We start from the raw sequence: 23,848 nt of genomic DNA, 5'->3' as shown, positions 1-23,848 counted from the left end.
TCAAAAACAATTAATATATGTCCACAAGGAATTACAATGGTAATGAGAGAGTAGAAAATCAAGATGAGCTATGCACAAGACTTCTAAAAGAAACTTGCAGTTCCTTATTCAGTTTTTGTGATTCACTAATAATGTTCCATTTTCAGCCCCTAATACAGCCATGCTCCAAATAGAGATGTGAACTGAAGTTCCAGTAGATTGTACACTATTTTATTTTTACATCAGGCAGTTTAATCTTATGTAGACAAGGGGTTTATGGTTAGAGTATGTACAAGCATAAGTATTTAACATTAAAATGAGAATTTTTCCAGGAACTGAAAAAATATTTTAGATTTACACAGTTTATAATAATAAAGCTCATTATGGCGGGGTTTTAGTGTACAGAATTTTTGAAACTTATTATTTGGAAAAATATAGTTAAAAGAAGAGACAGACTTATAGGCCACATACTAAGGCATCCTGGAATAGTCGCTTTAATATTGGAAGGACAGGTAGAAGGAAAAAATTGTGTAGGCAGGCCACGTTTGGAATATGTAAAACAAATTGTTAGGGATGTAGGATGTATAGGGTATACTGAAATGAAACGACTAGCACTAGATAGGAAATCTTTGAGAACTGCATCAAACCAGTCAAATGACTGAAGACAAAAAAAAAATTCAAAGTAAGCTCAACTTTTCATGAAGCTTATGAATTTTTCATTATTATTTTTCATAGGTTACATTTTATTCTGGTTTTCTTTATTTTTCTTAATTTTTATTTAAATCATAAACAGGCAATAATCTATATATTATTTTTTTTCAGCTCTTGGCATTGAACACAGATTGGTATCATGTCGTGTAACACAAACTTATGATGTTGGTTGCTGTGTTTACTTCTATTTTGGTTTTAACTGGGCTGGACAAAATGATCCGGTACATATATTTGAAACAATTGAAGAACGTGCAAGAGATGAAATTATTGCTTGCGGCGGTTCATTATCACATCATCATGGTGTTGGTAAAGTACGTGCACGGTGGTACCCATCACAAGTATCACCACTTGGTGTTGCGCTTTATCAAGCTACAAAACAACAACTTGATCCAAACAACATATTTGCTACTGGTAATCTACTTCGGCCAAAATTATGAACTACAATTATTATAAATAATAATATAAAAAAAAAAAAAATATTTGTATACATAAACATATATATGTATGTATTATATATGTTAGTATTCGCTAACTATTACCAGTTTTATTTACATGCAGGTACTATGTGTGTTTATTACTAATTAATTGTGTGTATGTGTGTGTGTGTGTTTTCACTTATATTTCTTCATTTAACTGTTTATTTATTGTTTTTATGTTAAGTTACTTTTTTCTTATGTAAGTGTTTATAATATATAAGTATTAGATATATATTCATTTCATTACATAATTTTGTAATAATTTTCATACTGCATAAACATGATTATCATTAATTGTATTTTTTTTAAATTTATAAAAAATTGTAAGTTAGTAATTTCCAAATCGCACTCTTTATTTGGAAAATATTGGATCAAATTAATTATTTGTCCTTGTATTCAGTGTTATAAGTATTATAGAAATATGTTAAATATTGAATAATATAACCATTTGTATTAAGACTTTTTTTTAATTACAAATACTGTGAGAAAGTGCTACATATAGTCTTAAAAATGAGTAATGTTTTATAAAGTAATATTTTTGTACTTCACTTAGCATAATGTTGTTAACATACTTGTACTTTTTTTTTTAATTTCATTAAAACATTCCTTTAATGCATGTTATAAATCTTAATACTGATTTTATTAAAAATAATTATCTTCACATATTTTCCTACTCTGCATCACTGTAAAAATTGATTTAAAGTAAGAAATATTATAGAATACATTTAGTAAAGAAAAATGTGCTATCTTTTTCAATTTTTTTTTAGGAAAACTGCTTTGTTACTTTCCTATATAATCACTGTGAACTCTGAGGGATTAATTATTGTGAGTTCTACCTTCAAAATTTCTTATCATTACTCAAAAATTGTTTGCTACCAAAAATTCTTACAATTGAAAATAAATTTCAAGTTATTAGTGAAAACGTTTTACCAAGAACACAGATTCCATTTCTGCATATAAAATATTTTTACACAATGCATTTCTTTCATATCCCATTAACACTGCATAGCAACCAGTTGCCTATGATTTTAAAAGAGTTGAGACAGTCAAGAAAAGTGATATAAAAAATTTCTATATGATGCATACAAAAAAATACTATAAATTCTATTTATCAGTTTCTTCAGATTTTTAGTCATCCTAAATGTTGTTAGTTATATATGATCTTTACATAAAGAATATAGTGAACACAGTAATCCAGCAAACACTTGTCATCTGAGAAACCCATCCAGAAAAATTATAAATTCAAACACCAAGTATATAGACAACCTCTCAAAACATAATGCCACATCACTGAGTACAATATTTGCTTAGATAGATTTGAAATTCCATCTGATTAACCAAGAATGACACATACTTTTCGAATGGTTTATTCCTAAGCTTTAAATTTTAAATCAGTCAGTCAAGACAGAAACATCACACACTACTTGCTGTTGAAGTTAATTATGCTCTGTATTATACTGTGTTCTATCGATTTGTAGAAAATACAAATCGCTTTAAAAGAGAATTAAGTAAATATATTGTGTACTTAAAAAATCCCTTTGTGAACAGTGAGTATAACTTATAAGAATGAATGACACCTGCATTTAGGTGGGCTTTGTGAGTAGATAGATAAATAACATATTTAGTTCAGGAATTGAATTTAAATGAACTTTTTTTAGATGTGGTGGGTGATACCCATAATCATTATTATTATTATAACTCGCTTTAAAAGTCTAAAAAAGATTCAAAAACAAATTCCATTTCTTCCCTAGTTTCCATTTTAAATATAATGTTTTCAGAGTTTAATTCTGCATAAGACTCTTTGAAATCATTTTTAATAACTGTCAAATTTAAAAGTTTATCTAATATTGTTTAGCACTGATATTTCATTCCCGATTTAGCAAAAGAATATTAATTTTTAACTTCAACCACTATCCTTAATTTTAACATTATCACTCGATAGCTTTGTTTTCTTATATGGTTCAATCTTATCATCCATGTTTTATAACCATGATACACATTGACAAATTTTAAACATAATTTTTTTTTTTAAATTCAATTACAAAACCTTCCTTCATAAACTTCATAATAATGAGCAATTACCTATGTTTAGATTTGTTTTCTTCTACCTTAAAACTAATGTAATTTTTTTTTTTATTTTTACAAAATTGTTGGATAGTTCATCTTTGATGACATAATTAGTGACACAATGGGTATATCATTTTTCTTTAAGATAGAAAAGTTATTTTGATGATAATCTAGTTTAAATTTATTTTATTAATGTATTAATATAAATAGTTGTATTATTAATATACCAGTAGTAATTATTATGGGGCAACATTTAATTCTCTTGTTGCCTTAAAGTTTCTTGTATCTATTAATTTTTCATACTAGAATGCATTCAGAAAGTAAGCATGCACCTATCTTGCAATAAAGTAATCTTAAATTATAAAAAATAATTGTAAGTAATTTTTATTACTCTATTTTATTTTTTATTTTTATTGGATGTTCATCACTCCAATTTTTTGGAAGCTTTTGTTAGTTTATAATTCTATATTCCAAGATAGTTGGTAATAGTATTTTGTGATTCCTGAAACACATTACTGATGTCTGGGCATACTTGGTTTGAATTTCTTGGCTTACTGCAGTCTTTAGTTCAAAGGGTCATGGTCAATGTCAGTAGTTTTCAGATAGCCACAAAGAGATAAATCAGAATGGGAAAATTTTTCTACGTTTGAAGATAAATTCTCAGAAAACAATTCTCTCAATTTGCTTATAGTGAGAAAAATTTAACTAGTAACCAGGTGTTCTTCCTCTGGACTATAAACATTAAATTTTTTTATAGCTCTCCAGACTTCAACGTCATTGACTGTGTATAACCCATAGCAGTATGGTCTGGAGCAGCATCATGTGGCATTTAATTACAATACTTTGAAAAAGAACTACACAGCAATCATAGAATAATTGATAGATGGTTCAGCAACAAGTACAAGTTGCATACCAGTCCAAGCCATGATTGCAATTAAAAAAAGATACACATTCCACTCCACCACCACCAATCAAATGAATTGTGGGAGTTTTGATGCTGCATATTGTATATATTCAGCTAAGGATATTATATGAACACAAGCTGTTGTAGAGAGTGAGTGAGAAATACTAACTTATAATAAAATACTAACAAGTTAATATAACTTATAAGGTATGTTGTTATTTTCTGACATGCTATATACAAATCTTATTTTTTACATGAACAAGAGTTACCTATATAAAGTAAATGTTAATAATAAAAATTATTTGCATTTTTTGTGTTATATTTGTAGTTTTATCATAGATTTGAAACTTAGCATGCTTACTAAGTTTTCCTCTTCATACTAGTTATAATAGTTTTTGTTTAGATTTCTTAACAATAGTATTATTACTTTATGAATTCATTAAGAAAATGTTTCATTTATTCAAAGCTCATCCATCACTAAGCCTGAGGGTATGTATTAGTAATAAATTCATAATTAACTTTTTTCATAACTTAAATATTTATGTCATTTACATTATCACCACTAATTCAGAATTTCCTCATTGAAGCTGGCTGTTTATAACATAAAATGTTCAATATTTCTTTTAATTGGTAATACAAATCTTGCCAGTTTTTTAAGTGTTCATTACGATTAATTTTTAAAGAATACTTATGATTACTATTTATAATAAACCATAATTAACGTATAATTCTTAAAAATATGTTTTATTCCTTAAAAGTTTTTATATAAGTTTTGTATATAAGCTTAAGTGAATAAAGTAATTCATAGAATAAGTTGTGTAATATAAATTCATATAGTTACCTTTTGTTACTTTGATTGTGAAAAAATAAAATTTTTTGATGCGCAATTAGTTTAAATTTTGTATTCATTTATTTATGCTTATCTTTTTTTTGGTTTTATTTTTATGGTTGAAAGATGAGAGATGCTATTACTCGCACCATGGAGAGGCCAGCCACATAGGCCAGTTTTGTTTTCCATTGAGTAAATGTGTTTCAAATTACACTATGTTATCTTAATAGCACGTATTGACAATGGGTGACCTTGTGGTAGAAGCAATTTTCAAATTACACTATGTTATCTTAATAGCACGTATTGACAATGGGTGGGTGACCTTGTGGTAGAAGCAATTTCCCTCATTTTTATAAGTGGACAAAAAATTTGGATTGAAAGATTGTAAGTAATGCATATCACTTGGTAAGTATCCGCGTATCCTTGTGATGTTTTACAAAGAATGTCAACAAACCATAATGTCTTATGGGAGTGTTCACAGAGCCACGAAGAAGTTTAAATGTCTGTGAATATGATTCCACTTAAGTAGCTCTGTAAAAGTCACAGCGAATAGCACAATGATAATGTTGGGATATCAGAAGGATGTCCCATTCATACAGTGACTCGAGCACAGGTGCAACTAACTCAAATCATCTGAGCGAAATCTTTAGTTTGCTGTAGCTTAAAAACAAAGCATCTACCTACCTAAGTTTATATGAACTTTTTTTCATTAAGATCACATAACAGAAATACATCTACAGATCTACATTTTTATATTAAATACATCTACATTTTATTTTTTTAATAAATAAATCTTTAATAAACATAATATATTCCACAAAGGTGAACAAAAAGTATTCCCACAATAGATTGTCCTCAACATGTTTCTAAAGATACATGTTTTTTAATAAAGATTTATTTATTAAAACAAAAAAAAATTTAGATGTATTTAATATAAAAATAAATAATTTCTTATAAAATAAAAATGTTGATGTATTTTCTGTGATGTGATTTCGCTCAGATTATTCTAAAAGCAAAATATGCTATATTAAAACTTTAAGGACCTGAAATTACTGAGATCAATGGTTTTATATGTAGTCCTAGTTGAAAACGAAATTCCAAAAAATATCTGATGTGGACACCACATGATTTCCTTGATTAATTTAAATTCAAATATACACTTATTTTGCTGCACTTTATTTAAACTTTTTTCATTTGAGAGATATGATTCTTCAATTCTTTAGTAAAAGTGGACAGTTGCACAATTGCATTGCATGATATTTTTTTGTGATGTTTGTTTCATTTAAGTAGTTATGTGATGTAAGTGAGAACAGAATCAGACTTTTTATGTTTTTTTAATTTAAATTATTGATTTATTAATAATTATTAACCTCTGTAAAAATGTTTTGAATTAAAATCAAAAGTACATAAAATTTTATTTCACTAATAACATCTGATTTTTTCAGTCGCAGGTTAATAAGTATTAATAAATCAATATATTCAAATTAAAAAAAAAGGAAATGAAGTTGGATTTGAACCGATGTGCCTTCTCCTTATAAGATCCAAATATTCCATTAGGCTATAACTGGAACCAATGAAAATAAGTACGTACCACTTATGATACATCGTTGAAAAGCTTTACGATAACATCATTGAAAAGCTCAAAATAAGGGCTTATTACTAATAATACATATATATATCCAAAAAATTTGGATTGAAAGACTGAAAAATTTGAAATCTGAAAGTTCCTTCACTTCGTACAAGGAAGTAAAAAGGTAATTATATAATCCAAAAAAATTATTATCTAATAATTTAAAGATAATAAAAAGAGAAATTTCTATTGAAAATCTTGCCAAAAAATTTATATATATAAAAATTATATTTACAGATGATAAAACCATGACCATTGGAAGTGTTTTATACTGTACCAATCAATGATCATGGTGGCATATTATACTATATACCACAGTTGGCCAACCTTTCTGTATATAAGATAAAACTTTATTTTAAAAGTGTGTTACAATCGACTTGTCATAGGTGTAGTAGTCTAACAGGGAAGAAGGGGTGTGGAATGCATAATATGTTTATACACTACGTTTCAGTATAAGGTGCATTCCAGCGAGGTATGGGTAGATAAGTAAAATATATTATTTTTTAAATCGCTTATTAAGTTTAAGATATAGGCTCATGAAGAAAATAAATTTCCAGATCCAACTTTTGATAGCAGCGTTCGTACATGCTGTTAATTTGATTTTCCAAAACTTTTTCAAGATGCAATTTAATTTTTTTATCAACTGCAATGTATAAGTTGTACTATTTGTTCGTAAATATGAAAAAGTTGTTATAAAAATGGACAGTATGGCTGATAATTTGATTTCAATATTTCACTTTTGTGTTTTTTTGGACCAGGAAAATTTATAATGAAAGAATAATATGACTTACTTTATCTATCAATAGCTCGCCGAGTACACCTTGTACTGAAATATAGATATACGGCTTATCTATCTACGTAAAAAACAACAACAATAATTTAATTATTTAAAGGGCCAAAAAACTCACATCCAAGGGAATTAAAAGAACAAGGATAATTATTAACAATATTTATTAATTCAAAGTAGCTACAGATAAGAATTTAGAATTTATTACAAATTTACTACAGATTTAGAATTTACTTTGTTGCCTTAACATTAATGGGAAGACTGAGTTTGCATGTTTCTAACCAAGGAATCATAATTCCTTCTAACCTGGGAATCAGTCAGGACAGAACATTGTTTAGTCTTCATTAGCTTCAAGAATGAAAATGCCGATTCACATAGGTATGTAGATCTGAAACATGAATAGATATATTCGCTCATTTGGTGATACTGGGATATTTTTCTCGGTTGACATGTTTCCAAAAATGTTCCTTGAAATTCTCTGGCTTATAAGATTAAGTCAGTTTGTAAAACTATAATTTAATTTTCTAATGCCCTTTGATCCATATGAAATAAGTCAAATATTTTAAATTTTTTGCTATGTGTTTCACACTTTTAAAAGGAATATAAATTCCACAATTTCTTTAATTTTTTCAAAATTCTGGAATCTTACCTCAAAATCTTCAATTACTTTTTGGATTTCCACGACGTATTTGTCAATCTTATAATTAATAGTTTTATGTTTTTGTAGGTTATCTGCCATATTTTAAAAATGATTCAGATTATTTTGTTGCAGATCTTCTATTAGCAAAATAAATTTTGTTTTATATGCGTCTATGCAGCTGATCATTTCAATTACAGTTTTATTTTTACCTTGTAAATCTAAATTTAAATGACTTAATATTGAAGTAAAATCTGTAAGAAATTCTAAGTCACTAAGCCAAGTTTCATCATTTAAATTTTCACAGTTTCCATCTTGTTTGTGAAGAAAATTTACAATTTCAGACAATAAATCACGAAATCGCTGCAGAAATTTACCTCTGCTTAGCCATCTTACATCTGTATGTAGTAATAATTCAGGTTGGCCTTCATCGAGCTAAAGTTGGAGGGAACTTCCTCGAATTGAATTAACAATTTTAAATGCTATGTCCATTACCTCTTATGTGTTTAGTCCCTTGCTAGCTAACACTTGCTGGTGAATTATGCAGTGATAGCTCAATGAGACTGGGAATTCATCTTCATTTTGACATTGCAGCTGCACCATCCGTTGTTATTGAGATTAATTTAAAAAGTGGTACTTTCAAATTATTGAGCAAGTTTTTAAAGGCTTTGAATATGTCTACACCTCTAGTCCTTTCCTTTGAAGAAATCATACCCAACAATTCTTCTTTAGATGTAAAATCCTTAAAAACCATACAAACGAAAACAAGTAATTGTGCTGTATCACTTATATCTGTCAATTCATCACCTGAAGGGAAAAACAAGAACATCTATTAATATCATTATATAACTGCTCTTTTACATTCCCACTCATCCTTTCAATTCGTCGCATCACTATGTTTCAAGACAATTGTAGATCTTTAATTGCAGCAACAATTTCACTCTTGTTCTTAAAATCGTTAAAAAAGTGAATCTGGCATTTCCAAAAAAATTTCCTTTACAAATTCACAGTCTGAAAATGGCTTACATTTTTTTGCTAAGAGATAGCTTACTTTGAATGATACAGTAGTTAACTGCTTGTGACTTCAACCTCGGCTTTTTAAAGACACTTTGTTGATTTGTTAATTGAGTTTTAAGATCCCTAACTTTGTTTTCTCAGTTCAGAATTTGGTGGATAATCTGTTTGATACTTGTTCCGTAAAGCTAAAAAATGTCTCTCCAGATTACCCTTTTTAGCAATGGCTACCGAGGTAAGGCATATTAAACAATAACATTTATCATTCACCATTGTAAAAGAGTAATAGAGTTCCCATTTTTCATTGAAGTGATAAGTTTTAGATTTTTTCAGTTTACTACTCATGTCCATGGGTATACTAGAATGCAAAGAAATATAGAGTAGAAATAAAGAGTGACTTTATTTTGACTAGCAACGATTCTGAAAATGACAATGATTTTGAAACCTTGGATGATTATATAAATATGAGTTTATCTCTCATCGAAAATGAGCATCATGCATCGTTCGAAGAATTCATTCTTGTGGAGCCCAAAGCCACAGAACCTTTGAACCCAACACAAGAGCCAGCAGTAAGCCAAGTTTCAAAATCTACTCTAACTTCAACTAAACAACCACTTCCTTCTGAAACAGTTTGGAATAAAAAAACCCTGCTCAAACCATAAAAAATGTACAATTCAAGCAATGATTATGCAGTAGAAGTTTTGTCACAAAGCATTGATGACTTTCATTGATTACAAATTGTAGGCTATTATTTATGCTTGATGAGATAAAATCATTTTTTTGGTTTACTATACTTGATGGGTATAATTAAACAAAACAGGTTTAACGGCTATCGAAAGCACTAATGTTTTAGGCCGTGACAGATTTTTATTAATATTAAAATGTCCTTAATTTCTAGTGAAAGATGGAAATGACACTGAAAAAGATTAGATATGTATTGGATCATTTTAATAATAAAACGGAAGAAATTTATATACTTCTAAAACATTGTCACTACCATTATAAAAAACAAAAGACATAAATACAGCATTAAAGCTGTATGTCTTAGCAGAATCCAATAGGATGGTTCAGAAATTGCATGTATATGGAGGATCAGGAGACAACATGTATGTTCCTTTGTGGTAAGGAACATACCAACAAAGTTGTCCATAAACTGGTAGAAACAAAAAAATGTTAGTCGTTCAATGTATATGGACAATTCTAGTGTACAACTAGCTGAAGAATTGTTATATTCTGGCATTTACTGCATAGGAACTTTTTGATGAAAGAAGAAAAGTAATTCCACGATCAGTACTACAAACAGAATTAAATTGAGGTGAAGCTATATGGTGTTATAAGAAGGAATTTGTGTAAGCAACTGGAAAGACAAATGAAAACATCCTGGTGTTATCAAGTGAATCCGGAAGGGAGATGAAATATTTTGTGTAAAAGAAGTTAACAGTAAAAAAACCAAAATTAATTTTACAATACAATAAAAATATGAAAGGGGCGGACAGGCAAGATCAATTGCTATCATATTATCCACCATCAAGATGTTACAAAAAATTGAATAGTTTAGTTTCCAGAATAAATATTCTGGAAAGAAACTAGACGTATGATTTTCAGTTAAAAATTTGTGAAATGCTGCTGCCAGGAATGAAAATGCCAGTGAATATTTTGCAATATCGCCACAAGTTGTTCACTTACCAATTCATTTGCCAAAAAGAAATAACGGTAAAACAAAAAAAAGCAATGTATTGCAAAATTATAGTAAAAGAGTAGACGCTATATGCAGTTGTTTTCATTATCCTAACTGTTCATGCATTTGTGTGAAAAAATTATAGGGGCTACTATATATTTTTAAAATTGTAATGCATTTTTCTGTATTAACTAGAATTATTCAATTATGTAAATTGATAATATGTTTAATATTACTTTTTTAATGGTAAAATAAGGATTTATTCTTAAATTGCTTTTAGTAAAATATGCGATGTATTTAACAATAGACTGCATGACTTGATAACTTCCTTTGTATTGCATTATGGTATAATTATTGGATGTATTGTACTATAATATGTTATATGAACACAATTATAATTTTAATATTTATATAAAAATATGACAATTATATAAAAAGAAATATAATTTGAAAAAAAAAGCTTTCCTACTAAAACTAAAATAAAAAAAATGCACAGCATGACTACAAAGGATGTGGGATAAATTTTACTAAAAGAAATAACCTGAGTGGTGAACATACAATTAACATTCTGGGTATTAACAGTTAATATGTTATCCAAAGGTTCTGGGTTTGACTCCCAGTCAGTCTTGGCACATTTTTTTGTAATTGCATTTTTCTACAAAGATTCATTTCATTATCAGCAGTATGCCAGCCAGCATAAACCGTAATGTACAGTTAATTGATATTGGGCTTTGGCTTTCTCTCCTTCAAAGTCAGTTATAGGCACTCTGCACATCTGTTAATTGTTCTGAGGTGACTAGATAAATAAATCATACTGTCTTTTAGACGTTATCAATACATCAATTAAACAAGCCTGTGATGGTTGTGTTTTTTAGATTCTGATAATTTGATTCTTATTATTTTAATGCTGCCAAAAATAACCGTTTTTTCCAGGATTTTTCACATTTTTTAAAAAGTTGAAAAATTGTGAAAATGTGATATAATAAAATAGATATAAAACATTTGTTTTATAATAAATATAATAATTCACTTTTGAGTGGTCAGAAGAAGAGGGCAAGGGACTAATGAAAATTTCCACAAAATAAGCCTTTGGAATTTTTTTATGGCCTGAAAATATATTTTTACCATCAAAAACATGTTTGATCACGGAGGACGGAAAAAACTATATTTACACACGCTGATGGTTGAAACAACACTGATAGTAGTTGCACAGTGCATGAGTGGTATAGCTAACAATATGTAACATAAGCAATATGTAACATATTTATTGGCAAAGTCTTGCCACAACCTGTCGGCCAAGCTCTCCCACCGTCTCATCTTCTTTAACCCAAACACCCTCTCGTCTTCCTCTTCAGACCCCTCAACTGTTTTGTTTAGCTATAAAGAATGCATAGTATAAGCCAAAAAAAGATGTCTATTTTATAGTATCAAATCTTGAAAGGTTATTTTCAGATTCAGCACTAAAAAATTATCAAAGCTAACATTATGAAGTAGCACCATCTAATTATTATAGGTAGTCTGCACAACTCAAGTTGTAGTTTACACAGCCACCATCACAACGCAGTGAATTAATTACTTTTGGCAAACTAGTGGATCTTAGGACTTTGTTAAATTGAGATTTAAGGGAATATTTAGCTCATATGATAGAGTAGGAACATAATCCCTACTTGAAAAGTAAGATTACAAATTATATAAAAGTATGTGAATTTTATAACAATTTCCTTTATTTCTAACAAAATAGATACATGGTATTTTTGGTGGTTTAAATTCTATATAAGATATTATATTACAGAATGTTTAGCTGAAAAAGCTTACATATTTCCTTTAAAATTGAAATTGATTCCAGAATTTTGGAATCTTAGTTCCTGTTGCTGATTAATCAAGATCTTTTTATATGCACAAGTATATTATTTCAATTTGAGTATACCTGTGAATTATAAAAGAAGCAATTATAATTGTTTCATTGACTAAAAGTGCAGTTCATAAATAAAGTAGCAATAAATACATTATGATTAAAATGATTTTAACCTAATTCTAACAAATGTTCTTACAATAACTATGAGTATCTCAGTTCAGTTCATGAGAGTTTCAAGTGGATGTCAGCAGAATTAGATGCATATTAGGACATACTAAAAACAGTGTGTAGTACAGTACTGAATTTTATTAGCGTTCATTTTATTTTGATTTCATAGACGGAGACTAAATCAGTTATACTTTTGTTTCTGGGCTTTACCCTTTTACTTTCCCAGCATTACTTTTGTTATTCATTACAAAAGGGGAGGAAATAAAATCACACCAAATCTGGTGAGTCTTTGCAGAATTATGTCTGTGTATCATGCAGAATTCACAGTCTACCCAGCTTCCAGGTAGTTAGGCACTTACACCTGTTTGTAATTGAAATACTGTTGTGTTTTCAACTTTGAACTTTTTATTGTAGCAAACCAATCCCGGTACTCCATGCTTTGCCATTTTTATTCTGGGTTCTGCGAGTTTGCATGGCATCAATCACAAACAGATTTTACGGTAGGCCAGTGATTCAATAACATAAACTACTTGTTCTTTCTATATACCCATCTGAGTTATTGTGAAGGTCATTTTGAAAAAATTCATCCATTTCCTCAATCATTCATGTAAAAGACTGATGACTTATTGCCCATCTACTAACAACAGATTCATCACCATTAATGGCTTTAGATCTTAATGAATGTCACTAGTCACTTTTTACATTGTTAAAAAATTTACTCACATTGTTGACATGTTGGAATAGCGCGCAATGTGGTGAATAACAATGGTGACCAACAGAAAATAAGAGAGCACTGGTCTTCATTTTTTTAAATGTTAGTAGTAGAGAAATGAAACTACAAAATGACAGCATCTATTGTTTTATGCAGTTTTTTTTCTCCTGTTACATTACAAAACGCATTACATTTCAGTTGCCCCTTATTCAAATAGATGGCATAAACCACCTTTAAAAAGTGAAACTTGATTTCACTTTTTAGTGCTGTACATCCTTACTAATGATACTCCTATTCACTATTATTGCATAAGTGAAAAGAGTATGAATAGTTTTCTATCCATACTAACATATAAAAATGTTAAAGCCCATTATACACAGTTCAATAGACCAGATCTCATTTGTTATTTTTGCTGGAACATTATAGTTTTTTCTTATTTAGCAAAATTCTATTTATGATATCTACATTTTAGAAAAAAACTATCAATATTTTTGATTGTTACAAAGTAATTGTGTCAATTTATGTATACCTATGGACATAATATTGAATAATTCAGGATGAGAGCTGTGTTGGTTTGCCATTATTTAATTTATTTTATCTAACATAGTCATACCAACAAATACTAAAAATTTATTTATGCTTATTCTTGCCTACATCAGAAGTATAAAAAATTAGACAAAAAAATTTTTCTTTCAACAATAAATTTATTTTATTCCTGTGTAAATTTGTGAAAATGCTCATAGTTGATTTTCTATTGCACTTTGTTGGTAAGAAATAGCTTTTAATTATTAATATTTTTATATTTGTTTCATCATTTGATACTTTTTTATTTTATGTTACTGTTTAATTCACTATGCAAGCTTATGTGCATGGAATATGAAATTAAATTTTGTAGTATATAAGAAGGTTCTGCTTTTTCAGGATTTGAAACTGGATACATGAAAAACTGAGATAATAGTCGTTGAGGTCAGAGAAGTGGTATATAATAGTTTGTTATGTACTTTTTCCTAGACAACAGATCATGTAATAATATATTAAATTAACAAAAGCTAATCCTTCTCAAAATATTTATAGTAATTAAATATGTGTAAAGTGAATTATTTTATTAGGCTGATTTCATTTTTCTAATGAATAAACTTTATTTAATATATTCTTCATCATTTACCATTGGAGATAATGGATCAGTAAAGTTTGTTCTTACATCCTAAGTGACATGGAAGTATTGCTATACCTCAAAAAAATGTTGATTGATATAATGACAAAACATGTTATTTAAATTATGAAGTCATAATGCTTTAGGCTGGTTTAAATGTTTCTTTAGATAATTTTTTTTTAGATATCTTGAAGTTATAATCCTTTTGTTACATTTTTGTTTTGTTAAGCTCATTACAAACTATAACCAATTGATCTTGTTTTACAGATACACCTAGTCTGGAAAAATGTTGTAAAGTATTTGTTAAAATATCTTATTTCTTAGAAGAATGAAATGAGACTTGTTCAGTAGAATTTTCAGTAAAGTAGCATTCAAGTAAATGTCAAGTTTTTTGAGATGACTGTAGCAAATGTATATAATAAATTAGATAATGAGAACAGTGTAAAAATACATTATAGATTTATAAGTCATTGCTTACCCAAAAAAAACTCTTGCAGGAATCTATTTTTTAAAAATGCAATTAGCTTGGTGTTCTGGGATAATGTAATCATTACATAGTATTAACTATAATTTATTGAATAAAAATTCTTTCATAGTTATAGTTAATTCTTTGCATAGTTAACTTCTGGAAAATATACTAACCTCTTTAGTTATCTTTTTGAAGAGATTTTATTGGTTGATTGTTGACGTAATTGTAATAATTCCTTTTCATTGATGTGTGCTTCTGCTGTTGTCTGTGTCAGCTTAAAAACAAAAAAACAATGCAATTATGCATTACTCAAATTTTAATGCTATAATCTAAACAATACAGAGTGATTACAAATGAAATATACACTTTTCATAGCTTATTAAAACTTTATTTTTTAAGAGTTTAGATGATTATAAGAATTCTTTAAATTTTTATATATAAATGTTCAATGTGTGCACAATTTGTAACACTCAACACGTAGTGATGTGTTGTTTTAAGTAAGTCATTGATATCAACAGAGGAGTGGTAAAAGACAAAAACTTTTGTCTTTTACCCTATAAAAAGCAGTTGCAAGGCATTAGGTCTGGACAACAAGGTGGCCAACAACACCATGTTTTGCTCACTTGCACGACCAACCCAACATGGATAAGTGCCAATGAGATGAAGCTCCATCTTTTGCAAAAATTAAGTTGTCACTATCTTACTAGAGTTGAGGCATTAGTTGTTCGCTTAACATGTCCAGATGAATTACTCCAATTACTGTCACTTAGTGAAAAAAATATTGTCCTTTCAGTGTAAAACAGGTTCATTTTAGGGGAATCGCATATTTAACCCACCGGACTGGTCTAGTGGTGAACGCATCTTCCCAAATTTTGAAGTCAAGAGTTCCTACATTCAAATTCTAGTAAAGTCAATTATTTTTATACAGATTTAAATACTATATTGTGGATACTGGTGATTCTTTGGTGATGGGTTTCAATTAACCACACATCTCAGGAATGATCAAACTGAGACTATACAAGATTACACTTCATTTACACTCTTACATTTTACTCTACACTCATCCTCTGAAGTAGTACCTCAACAGTACCCAGAGGCTAAACATGATAAAAGAAAGAAGGGGAATCGCATATATGTTGTAAACTTTCTCTTGGGTTTTCTGTATCGCATATTCTTACATTATGTCTATTAACTTTTCCACTATACACTCAATCAACAAAAATTAAGCGATGAAAAAAGCCATAATATTCAGCATTCCTGCAACTCCATACAAAAATGTTTACGTAAAACTTTATTGTTGATATTTAAACTTAACTAATTTATAAGACACAATTCAAATGTTTCGCAGAATTTACCACACAGTTTGTAGAGGAATTTGTAATTCTAAACTTTCCGATCTAGTAAATTTGTTTGGTCTACGTTCATAAACATAATCAATTTGTTCTTCTGAAACAGGTCTTCCAGCACTTTTCTTTTCATACAGACACCGTATGTTTTGAAACTGTTTATTTCAGTTCTAGATTGATTTTCTTGTGGATTGTTTCAGAATAAAATATGGTAAATCACAATCAACAAGAAAATGAAAGTAACAGATTTGTTTTGGTTAATTCAAGCACAGAAGAAGCTTTCTCTACTACAGAAGCAGCCATCTTGCCAGATTGGTAACATGACACATCAGTCAGAGACATTAGCAGCAGAGCAGATATACATACATAAACTTTAAAATATTCCCTGTAAAAGCATATACATCATTACTGTATTCACATATACCAGTTTAAATTTTATAATCTATCGAAAGTGTATATTTCATTTGTAATCACTCAGTATAAAAATTCTGGTTAGATAGTAATGAAAAGGTTTTAAGAATTAGAGTGTCATCATGATGCCTGACAAAGCACAAAAAGAAATAAAATATCTGATTGGATGTTATCACAAGACACAAAATTTTGCTGATTAATACGTCAAATGGTTCTCTAAAGCAAAGAATTTTAGAAGCAAATCTATATTACAATACAGAGTGTAACTGATGGGACAGACAGGCAGCTAAATATAATCGTATATGGAGTTTATGAAATTTGACAAGACAAGATTAAAATTTCTCAAGATCAGTGGAGAGCTGCTACCAACTGCAAAACAAAGACTATTAAAATGTCAAAGGACCCCTTGCCACTCTATAGAGCAAGGCTCCCTTATCCAAGTTACAGGCATCCATAATGTCTACACTTCTTTGGAACAAGGTACTTTTCTTAGAACAGGAGCAGTACATAAACAAAGATTCTCCATAACCAGCTGAAATGTATGTTGGAAAAAATTACTTTTCCTTCAGATGCTAAATAACATGACAGGCTCAGGATTTTTTTTGAGAAACCTTCCATACTCAAACAACTAAGGCTGAAGGATGTAATATAATTATGAACTGTCTACACAAATCCTGTGTTTGGTGGACGATTAGAACTTTAGAAAATAAATTAATTACAGCAATAAAAAAAGTTCATTAAAATACCGTAATTCACTCAAATATATAATACTAAATAAATCATATTTATGCACACAATACTATAATAAATATTAAATTATTAGCAAGAATTGGATGAAAGTAAAAAAGCATGCTAAAATTGTATTTTTTTAATACCACTTTTCACATCATTTAATGGGGCAAAATAATATTTTCCAAATATTTCTTTAAGTATAGGTTTGACAAGACAATCAACTCGCTGCTGATGTCACCTAATTTTTAAACAAGGTAATATGTAAATCTGGAAATTAAGCAAAATAATTTTTTTTCATTATAATAACAATAAAAATATTCATGGTTATCCAAAGAATTATGAATTTTTATAATCAATATTATGTAACATATTAGAACAGGCCTGGTCAGTTCATTACACAGACTAAGTCAAAAGTATGGAAACCCTTCAACAATTTTAAAACCATTCCAGTAACATTCAGAACAAGGTAATGGTCAACTACTTTACTTTTGACAAGAAATAAAATTTCAATCCCTTCTTGGAGTGGGATAGCCCAGGGATTGTAACTCAATGGTAACACCCTTTGTGTGGTTTAATCAAATCTAATTAAAATTTATTAAAAAATTTTTAAGTTTTTTCAAACGCAAAATATTGTTTTTTTTCCAATTTAACTTTTTGACCTATGATCATGCTGATCAGCTGACCATTCATAGTCTCTTAACATTGTTGCAAAAATGAAGCGTACTTCACAGTTTTATAATATTCCATTTAGACTGTTTTCATTACTTCACTGTTATTTTCTTATGATAATTTATTGCGATTGGTTGACTAATGGATTTTGTCTACCTTTACCACATTTGTAGGCAACGTCTTTTTTTACCATTTTTGTGATTATTTTTTACTGAAATAATTTTTTCTGTGCTACCTACTACATTGCTATCAACATGTCACTTAGTAAACAGAAGAGGGTCACACACTTTTAATTATGAAGGGCTTTGGTGATAAAAGTTAGGTCATGTAATGAAGATTGTGAATTGGTTCAATGCAACATTTAATAATCGTATAACCCTACTTCATAAGGTACCAGTGTCCAAAACCATCAAACGATTTAAGAAAATCAGGGAAGCCAGATTTTCTGCAAAATAATTTAATTTTAAAATCTGCAACAAATAATTTGTTGGAAATTATGCAAGAATTTATTGATAAACCTCATTCCTTGACTTGAACAGCAGCACAAGAACATAACATTAGCCAAAGTTCAGTGATTCAAACATTAAAAAGTGAACATTTTAAGAGATCATTTTATTAAAATTTTTAGAGTATCATAATTTATTAAATGACATAGTTTTTAGTGATAAGCCACATTTTTTTAAAATAAGGTAAATTGTCAATAAAGTAAATCTATGGGCTGGTATGTTGGTGATGATTGATATATTGACTGAAATTTAAACACAGTGAAATATGAGGCATTGCTTCTCAACCACACACTCAAAACATTATTGGCACCAACTTCTATAAATTTGGTTTCAACAAAATGGTACCCCTCCTTATTTCAGTCTTCACATACATGAAATTCTAAATGCACTTTTTCATAGAAGATGGATTGGCCGAAGGAGTCAAATAGAAAGATCAACTGACTTGTCCCCATACTTTGTATGGGGCCACTTAAAAAGTATTGTTTACCATAAGCCCAAGATATCAATGATTTACAAAATAAAATTCAAGAATCAGCACAAATTATTACTATGGAATCATTGAATAATGCAGTATCATCCTTTTACAACAGACTGGCACACTGTCAAAGTACATTTCAAACATTTATTAAAATGTAATGTAAGTAAATAAGCAAACATTATGCTTAATAAATATATTTTTTTTTTTTTAAATAAATGTATTCAATAATATGCATTACTTATTATCAATGTAATTTTTTTTAAATGCAAACTTTATCTGGCTATCATTTTGGGTGCAAATATCATAACTTTTTATTTATATTATATTATGGTATTAAATGATGACACAAAGGTGTCACCATCTAAAATATTTGAGTTACAACCACTTGGCTACCCCCCAAGAAGGGGTTGAAATTTTATTTCTGGTAAAGTAGTTGACCAATACCTTATCCTGAAAGTTACAATATTCTATCGATAAAATAATTGACTAATACCTTATCCTGAAACTTAATATTCTATCTGGAATGGTCTTAAAGTTGAGGGTTTCCATACTATTGACTTGCTCTGTATTGCTTCTCATGTGTGCTCTATTGTAAACCGGTATATCAATCTATTTGATTGTGCTATAAATAATTCACTACATAGATATTATGGGGAATGATAGATGCGCTACTACACGAATAAAAGAAATAAACTGCCCCTGACATTTGCCTAGATGGATCAAGGGAAGACATTGTAAAACATTGGTCAGAGCAGCATCGCAAAATACACAATCATAAAATTAAAAATGTATGTGGTTAGAGTTAACTAATAATTGAAAGTGATAAATATGTGAAATAGAAAAATTAAATACACAAAGATTCTAAATAAAAATAAAAAACAAGATTATGGGGAAACAGGACTTTTCCACACCTTATTGATATTGTTTGAAAACTTCTTGACAGAAAATCATTGTTTTTGTAAAAGAAATTTATATTAAATAAATTAGTGATCTTTTTTATAGGTCAGTTTTTTTAGAAATATCAATGGCAGCAGAAGCCTGAAAGGCATTTTTCATAAGCAAGTTACATAAGTTCTGATGTCTAGTTTGTGAACAGATGGTATAATTATAATACTGATTTCAGAGACACAAAACTCAATCAGAACAAAAAATGTAATTTTCTGAGAACCAGGCATCAATGTTAATTTACAATTAAAATTAATCAAATTCTCACTTTAAATGTACGGAGAACAATATAAATCATCTAATTGCAGTATCTTGCATTTGGAATAGGATGTATAATTTGTTGGGAGCCTGGCAATTGTATGTTGTGATCTTGTGTGGCAAGTGATCTAGTATAAGTCAGAAGTTAACAGCCATCCCTAGAATAATAAGCATCTAATGACAACCTTACCAAGAAAAGAAAGAAGTAAACGTGGTTTCCCATTGCCTTCTACACTAAACTAAACCTCTGTTGCATATCAGAAACCACACCCATAAAATAACATTTTCACTTAATTCACATTATTCTCATAAAATATGACTGATGATTCCTCTTGTTATCTCAGGTGCTTTATACATTTTACAGCCATAAGATAAAGAATTGGAGCCAGTCTCTGTAGCACAAGTAGTAGCATCTTGACCTTTCATCCAGAGGTCCCAGGTTCAAATCCCAGTGAGGCATTTCATTTTCACACGCTACAAAATTGTCATTCATCTCATCCTCTAAAGTAATATCTAATGGTGTCCCAATAGTTAAAAAAAAAAGATGAAGTGGGAGAGATAGTATAAACCAACAAATTAAAATATCCCTTTTTATAGGAAACAATAAAACAAGGCACATTTTATTATATTACATATTTTACTGAACTTAATCTTTTTAAGATTCATACTATTCCTCTGTACTGTTAAAATTATATTTTCTGTTAAATATCATCAGTCTGTGCAAAATTGTATAATTACATCAACAAATAACAAAAATAAAAACTTAAAAATTATAAACCTTAACCACAAAATGTGTAACAACACAACCTCATTAACATATTGTTTTGTTTTTTTTTTTTATTTGTTTAAGCAATTACAGAATTATGTACAGACTGATGATGGTGTGGGATCCCGTGAAAATTGATTATTTGTATTAGGTTTTTCTGTTACTGTGTTTGGTGGTTAAGTTGTTCTTTTTACATATATATAATATTAATTCGATCAACCTAAGTACAGAATAATAAAATAAACTAAAAATTTTAATTAAAATTAAAAATTGCATATATATAAAAAAATATGAAGTCTTTTAATAAAATTAAAAACAAAATAGAAATCCATGTGGACCAGATTTTTTAACCTCTGGGTCCACAGTTAGGTATTGCTTCAGAGGATGAAATGAAAGATTTGTATTGTAGCGTGTGTGAAAAATGCCATGCCTGACTGGGATTCGAACCCAGGACCTCCAAACGAACAGTTGAGACTCTACCACTCATGCCACAGAAGCCAACTATATGGACTAGCTAGTCAAAGGTGTGTGACTGTACAGAGTTGAAGTATTATGAATTATCAAGTGATGCTTATCTACAGCAGCTTTTATGATTGTCATCCTCATACTCTGTATGTAGGCTGATCAAATTAAATTTACTTTTATATTTATACATATAAAATCTTTCTAAAATGTCAAAAACACTATTATTTGTATAAATATCAGATATTAATGTATTATTAATAATAAAGATGATCAAAAACATTAGTGAAACCCAATTTTTTATTTTTATAATAAAGTGTTCATCAAATTTAGTTTTAAAGGGTCTAGTGGTTTTACCTATATAAATATGGTCACAATCATTACACTTTATTTTATAAATACCAAATAAATTGTGGAAACCATATGAAGCATGAAGCAGTATGTGTATTATTAAGGTTTAAATAAATTTTTATCATAAACATTGTTATGTTTTCAACAATATATGAAATTATTATATATATATATATATATAGTATGAAATTAAGTACTTCCTAAAATTAAGATTCCCCCAAAAAAATTCCTTTAATTAAACATAGTTCTGAATTAAAGTATTTTTAATTATTTAGGGCAATTTTAATTTTTAAGCTAGGTTATTTTCTTGTTAGAGACAAATACTGTGTGCAAAGGACTTTGAATTTAGGAAGGTTAAATTTGAAAAAAGAGAAACATAAATGAGAGATTTATAACTATAAAAGTTTTAACTCCTGATTTTTTAAAAAATAAAACAATTATAACAAATTTTAAACTTTCTGTACTTTCATTTAACATGTACATAAATATGTGCTCAAATAATTTTCAACAAACCATCTGAATTTATTATTATTTAGTACATTAACTAAATAATATAATTGAATATAGTATAATATAAATTGAATAATTTACTATTATTTCATGTATTTATATTTTAATTATTAAGATCACTACAATTTTTGTAGTGTCTGATCCTTTTCTCAACAACAATCCATCCAGGGCAATTGGTTGAACTATTCCTTTTTTTCTGTAGAATAGCACATCTAACCATTTGTGATATGATCAGAATAAATTTTTTTTTTAATTTTCTTTATTTGCTTAGATTGATGTCATGTGTAGAATATGATTACATTAATTTAATTTAGAAGATAAACAATATCTATTAAAATAAATTTATAACAGCATCAGACAGGAAAACATGTAGAAACATTTTTAAATAAAGATTAATACTAACCATATCCAAAAGGATTTCTGCTCTTAATCTTAACAAATTATTCTCTTCTTCAAGTCGTTGGATACAATTTTTAAGTTCTTCATTTTCTTTATGTTTCTCACCGATTATTCCATTTTCTGAAAATATAATCACTAGCCTTGAATATCTTAAAATTCAGTCTTCAGTATGTGTTTCATAGAGGACAAAAAAATTATTTTCATAAAGTTAAGTACACAGAAATTAATTTACTTCAGAAAAACACTATAAAAATCATAAACACTGAACTCAATTTTTTAAACTCATTTTCTGAACAATCGGCATTCTTCAAATACAGCAAATAAATAAATAACATCAAATATGAAATACAAATAAAATGAAAATGAATGGTTGGAGACAAGAGTAAGATGTACATGTATAGAAGATGAAAAACTACTAACTTCTATATAATAAAATTAATTAAATACTATGTATGTTAAAATGATAATAAAATTTGGGTTTATATTTAGGAGCATTATCTAAAATTTTAACAATATAAACCTAATCTCTGTTAAAATACCTGGAATCCAGTCACCATCCTCGAATACACTTTCTTGTTCTCCTAATTTAATTTTTATGGGTTCAATGTCTAATACTAAAGGACTAGAATCTTTTTTTAAAGCTGTGAATATCTGTTTTCTTTGAGGAGTTTTCTTTAGAGAAAATTTATTAGAAAACAACGGCATTTTGAAATAATAAACAAAACCTAATTCATTTACCAGTCAACCAACCGAATCGAACATCTGTACAGTCAACCTAATAACAATTTTATTGATTTACTATCTTTTAGAAAAAAATTATATATAAACACATACACGCACTCGCACACAGGGTTTCCAGATTATTTAAATATAACATTTTTGAAATTTTCGAAGAAATTAATTAAATTATTTTTTTATGACTTCAACTATATTTTTAACTCATCAG

The 23,848-nt window shown here is 28.5% G+C and overlaps 2 protein-coding genes across 3 annotated transcripts in view; one reads left to right on the top strand and one right to left on the bottom strand.

Moving 5' to 3' along the window:
• The window catches only part of Agps (alkyldihydroxyacetonephosphate synthase), a 67,444-nt gene extending 62,571 nt beyond the window's left edge, over positions 1 to 4,873 (top strand). Inside the window, exon 12 of the mRNA XM_075375096.1 lies at positions 802 to 4,873. Within this exon, the coding sequence (XP_075231211.1) occupies positions 802 to 1,127 (326 nt within the window). The 3' untranslated portion in view covers positions 1,128 to 4,873. The remainder of the gene's footprint in view (positions 1 to 801) is intronic.
• Positions 4,874 to 7,560: 2,687 nt separating this feature from the next.
• On the bottom strand, positions 7,561 to 23,730 carry Cby (beta catenin antagonist chibby). 2 transcript variants are annotated; one of them, XM_075375774.1, is made up of 4 exons: positions 23,442 to 23,730; positions 22,907 to 23,022; positions 15,243 to 15,343; positions 7,561 to 7,771 (listed from the first exon to the last, which is right to left on the bottom strand). In XM_075375774.1, the coding sequence occupies exons 1-3, from the start codon at positions 23,605 to 23,607 to the stop codon at positions 15,251 to 15,253; spliced, it is 375 nt and encodes a 124-aa protein (XP_075231889.1). In that variant the 5' UTR covers positions 23,608 to 23,730; the 3' UTR covers positions 7,561 to 7,771; positions 15,243 to 15,250. The 2 variants fall into 2 exon arrangements, with proteins under 2 accessions (XP_075231889.1, XP_075231887.1); XM_075375772.1 differs by lacking the exon at positions 7,561 to 7,771 and adding an exon at positions 12,415 to 12,639.
• Positions 23,731 to 23,848: the final 118 nt, after the last annotated feature.

This window comes from Lycorma delicatula, chromosome 9 (assembly GCF_047948215.1).
Source record: "Lycorma delicatula isolate Av1 chromosome 9, ASM4794821v1, whole genome shotgun sequence".
Lineage (NCBI taxonomy): Eukaryota > Metazoa > Arthropoda > Insecta > Hemiptera > Fulgoridae > Lycorma > Lycorma delicatula.
The sequence above is the reverse complement of the archived record's forward strand: the minus strand, read 5'-3'. Positions and strand labels throughout refer to the sequence as shown.

What these genes read in the sequence shown, in the direction of transcription:
- Cby (XM_075375774.1), bottom strand. Translation starts at nt 23,607, where the DNA reads ATGCCGTTGTTTTCTAATAAATTTTCTCTAAAGAAAACTCCTCAAAGA. An exon ending in GGATGGTGACTGGATTCCAG is followed by an intron (nt 23,023 to 23,441) that starts GTATTTTAACAG and finishes TTATATTTTCAG; the next exon opens with AAAATGGAATAATCGGTGAG. An exon ending in CAGAAATCCTTTTGGATATG is followed by an intron (nt 15,344 to 22,906) that starts GTTAGTATTAAT and finishes TTTGTTTTTAAG; the next exon opens with CTGACACAGACAACAGCAGA.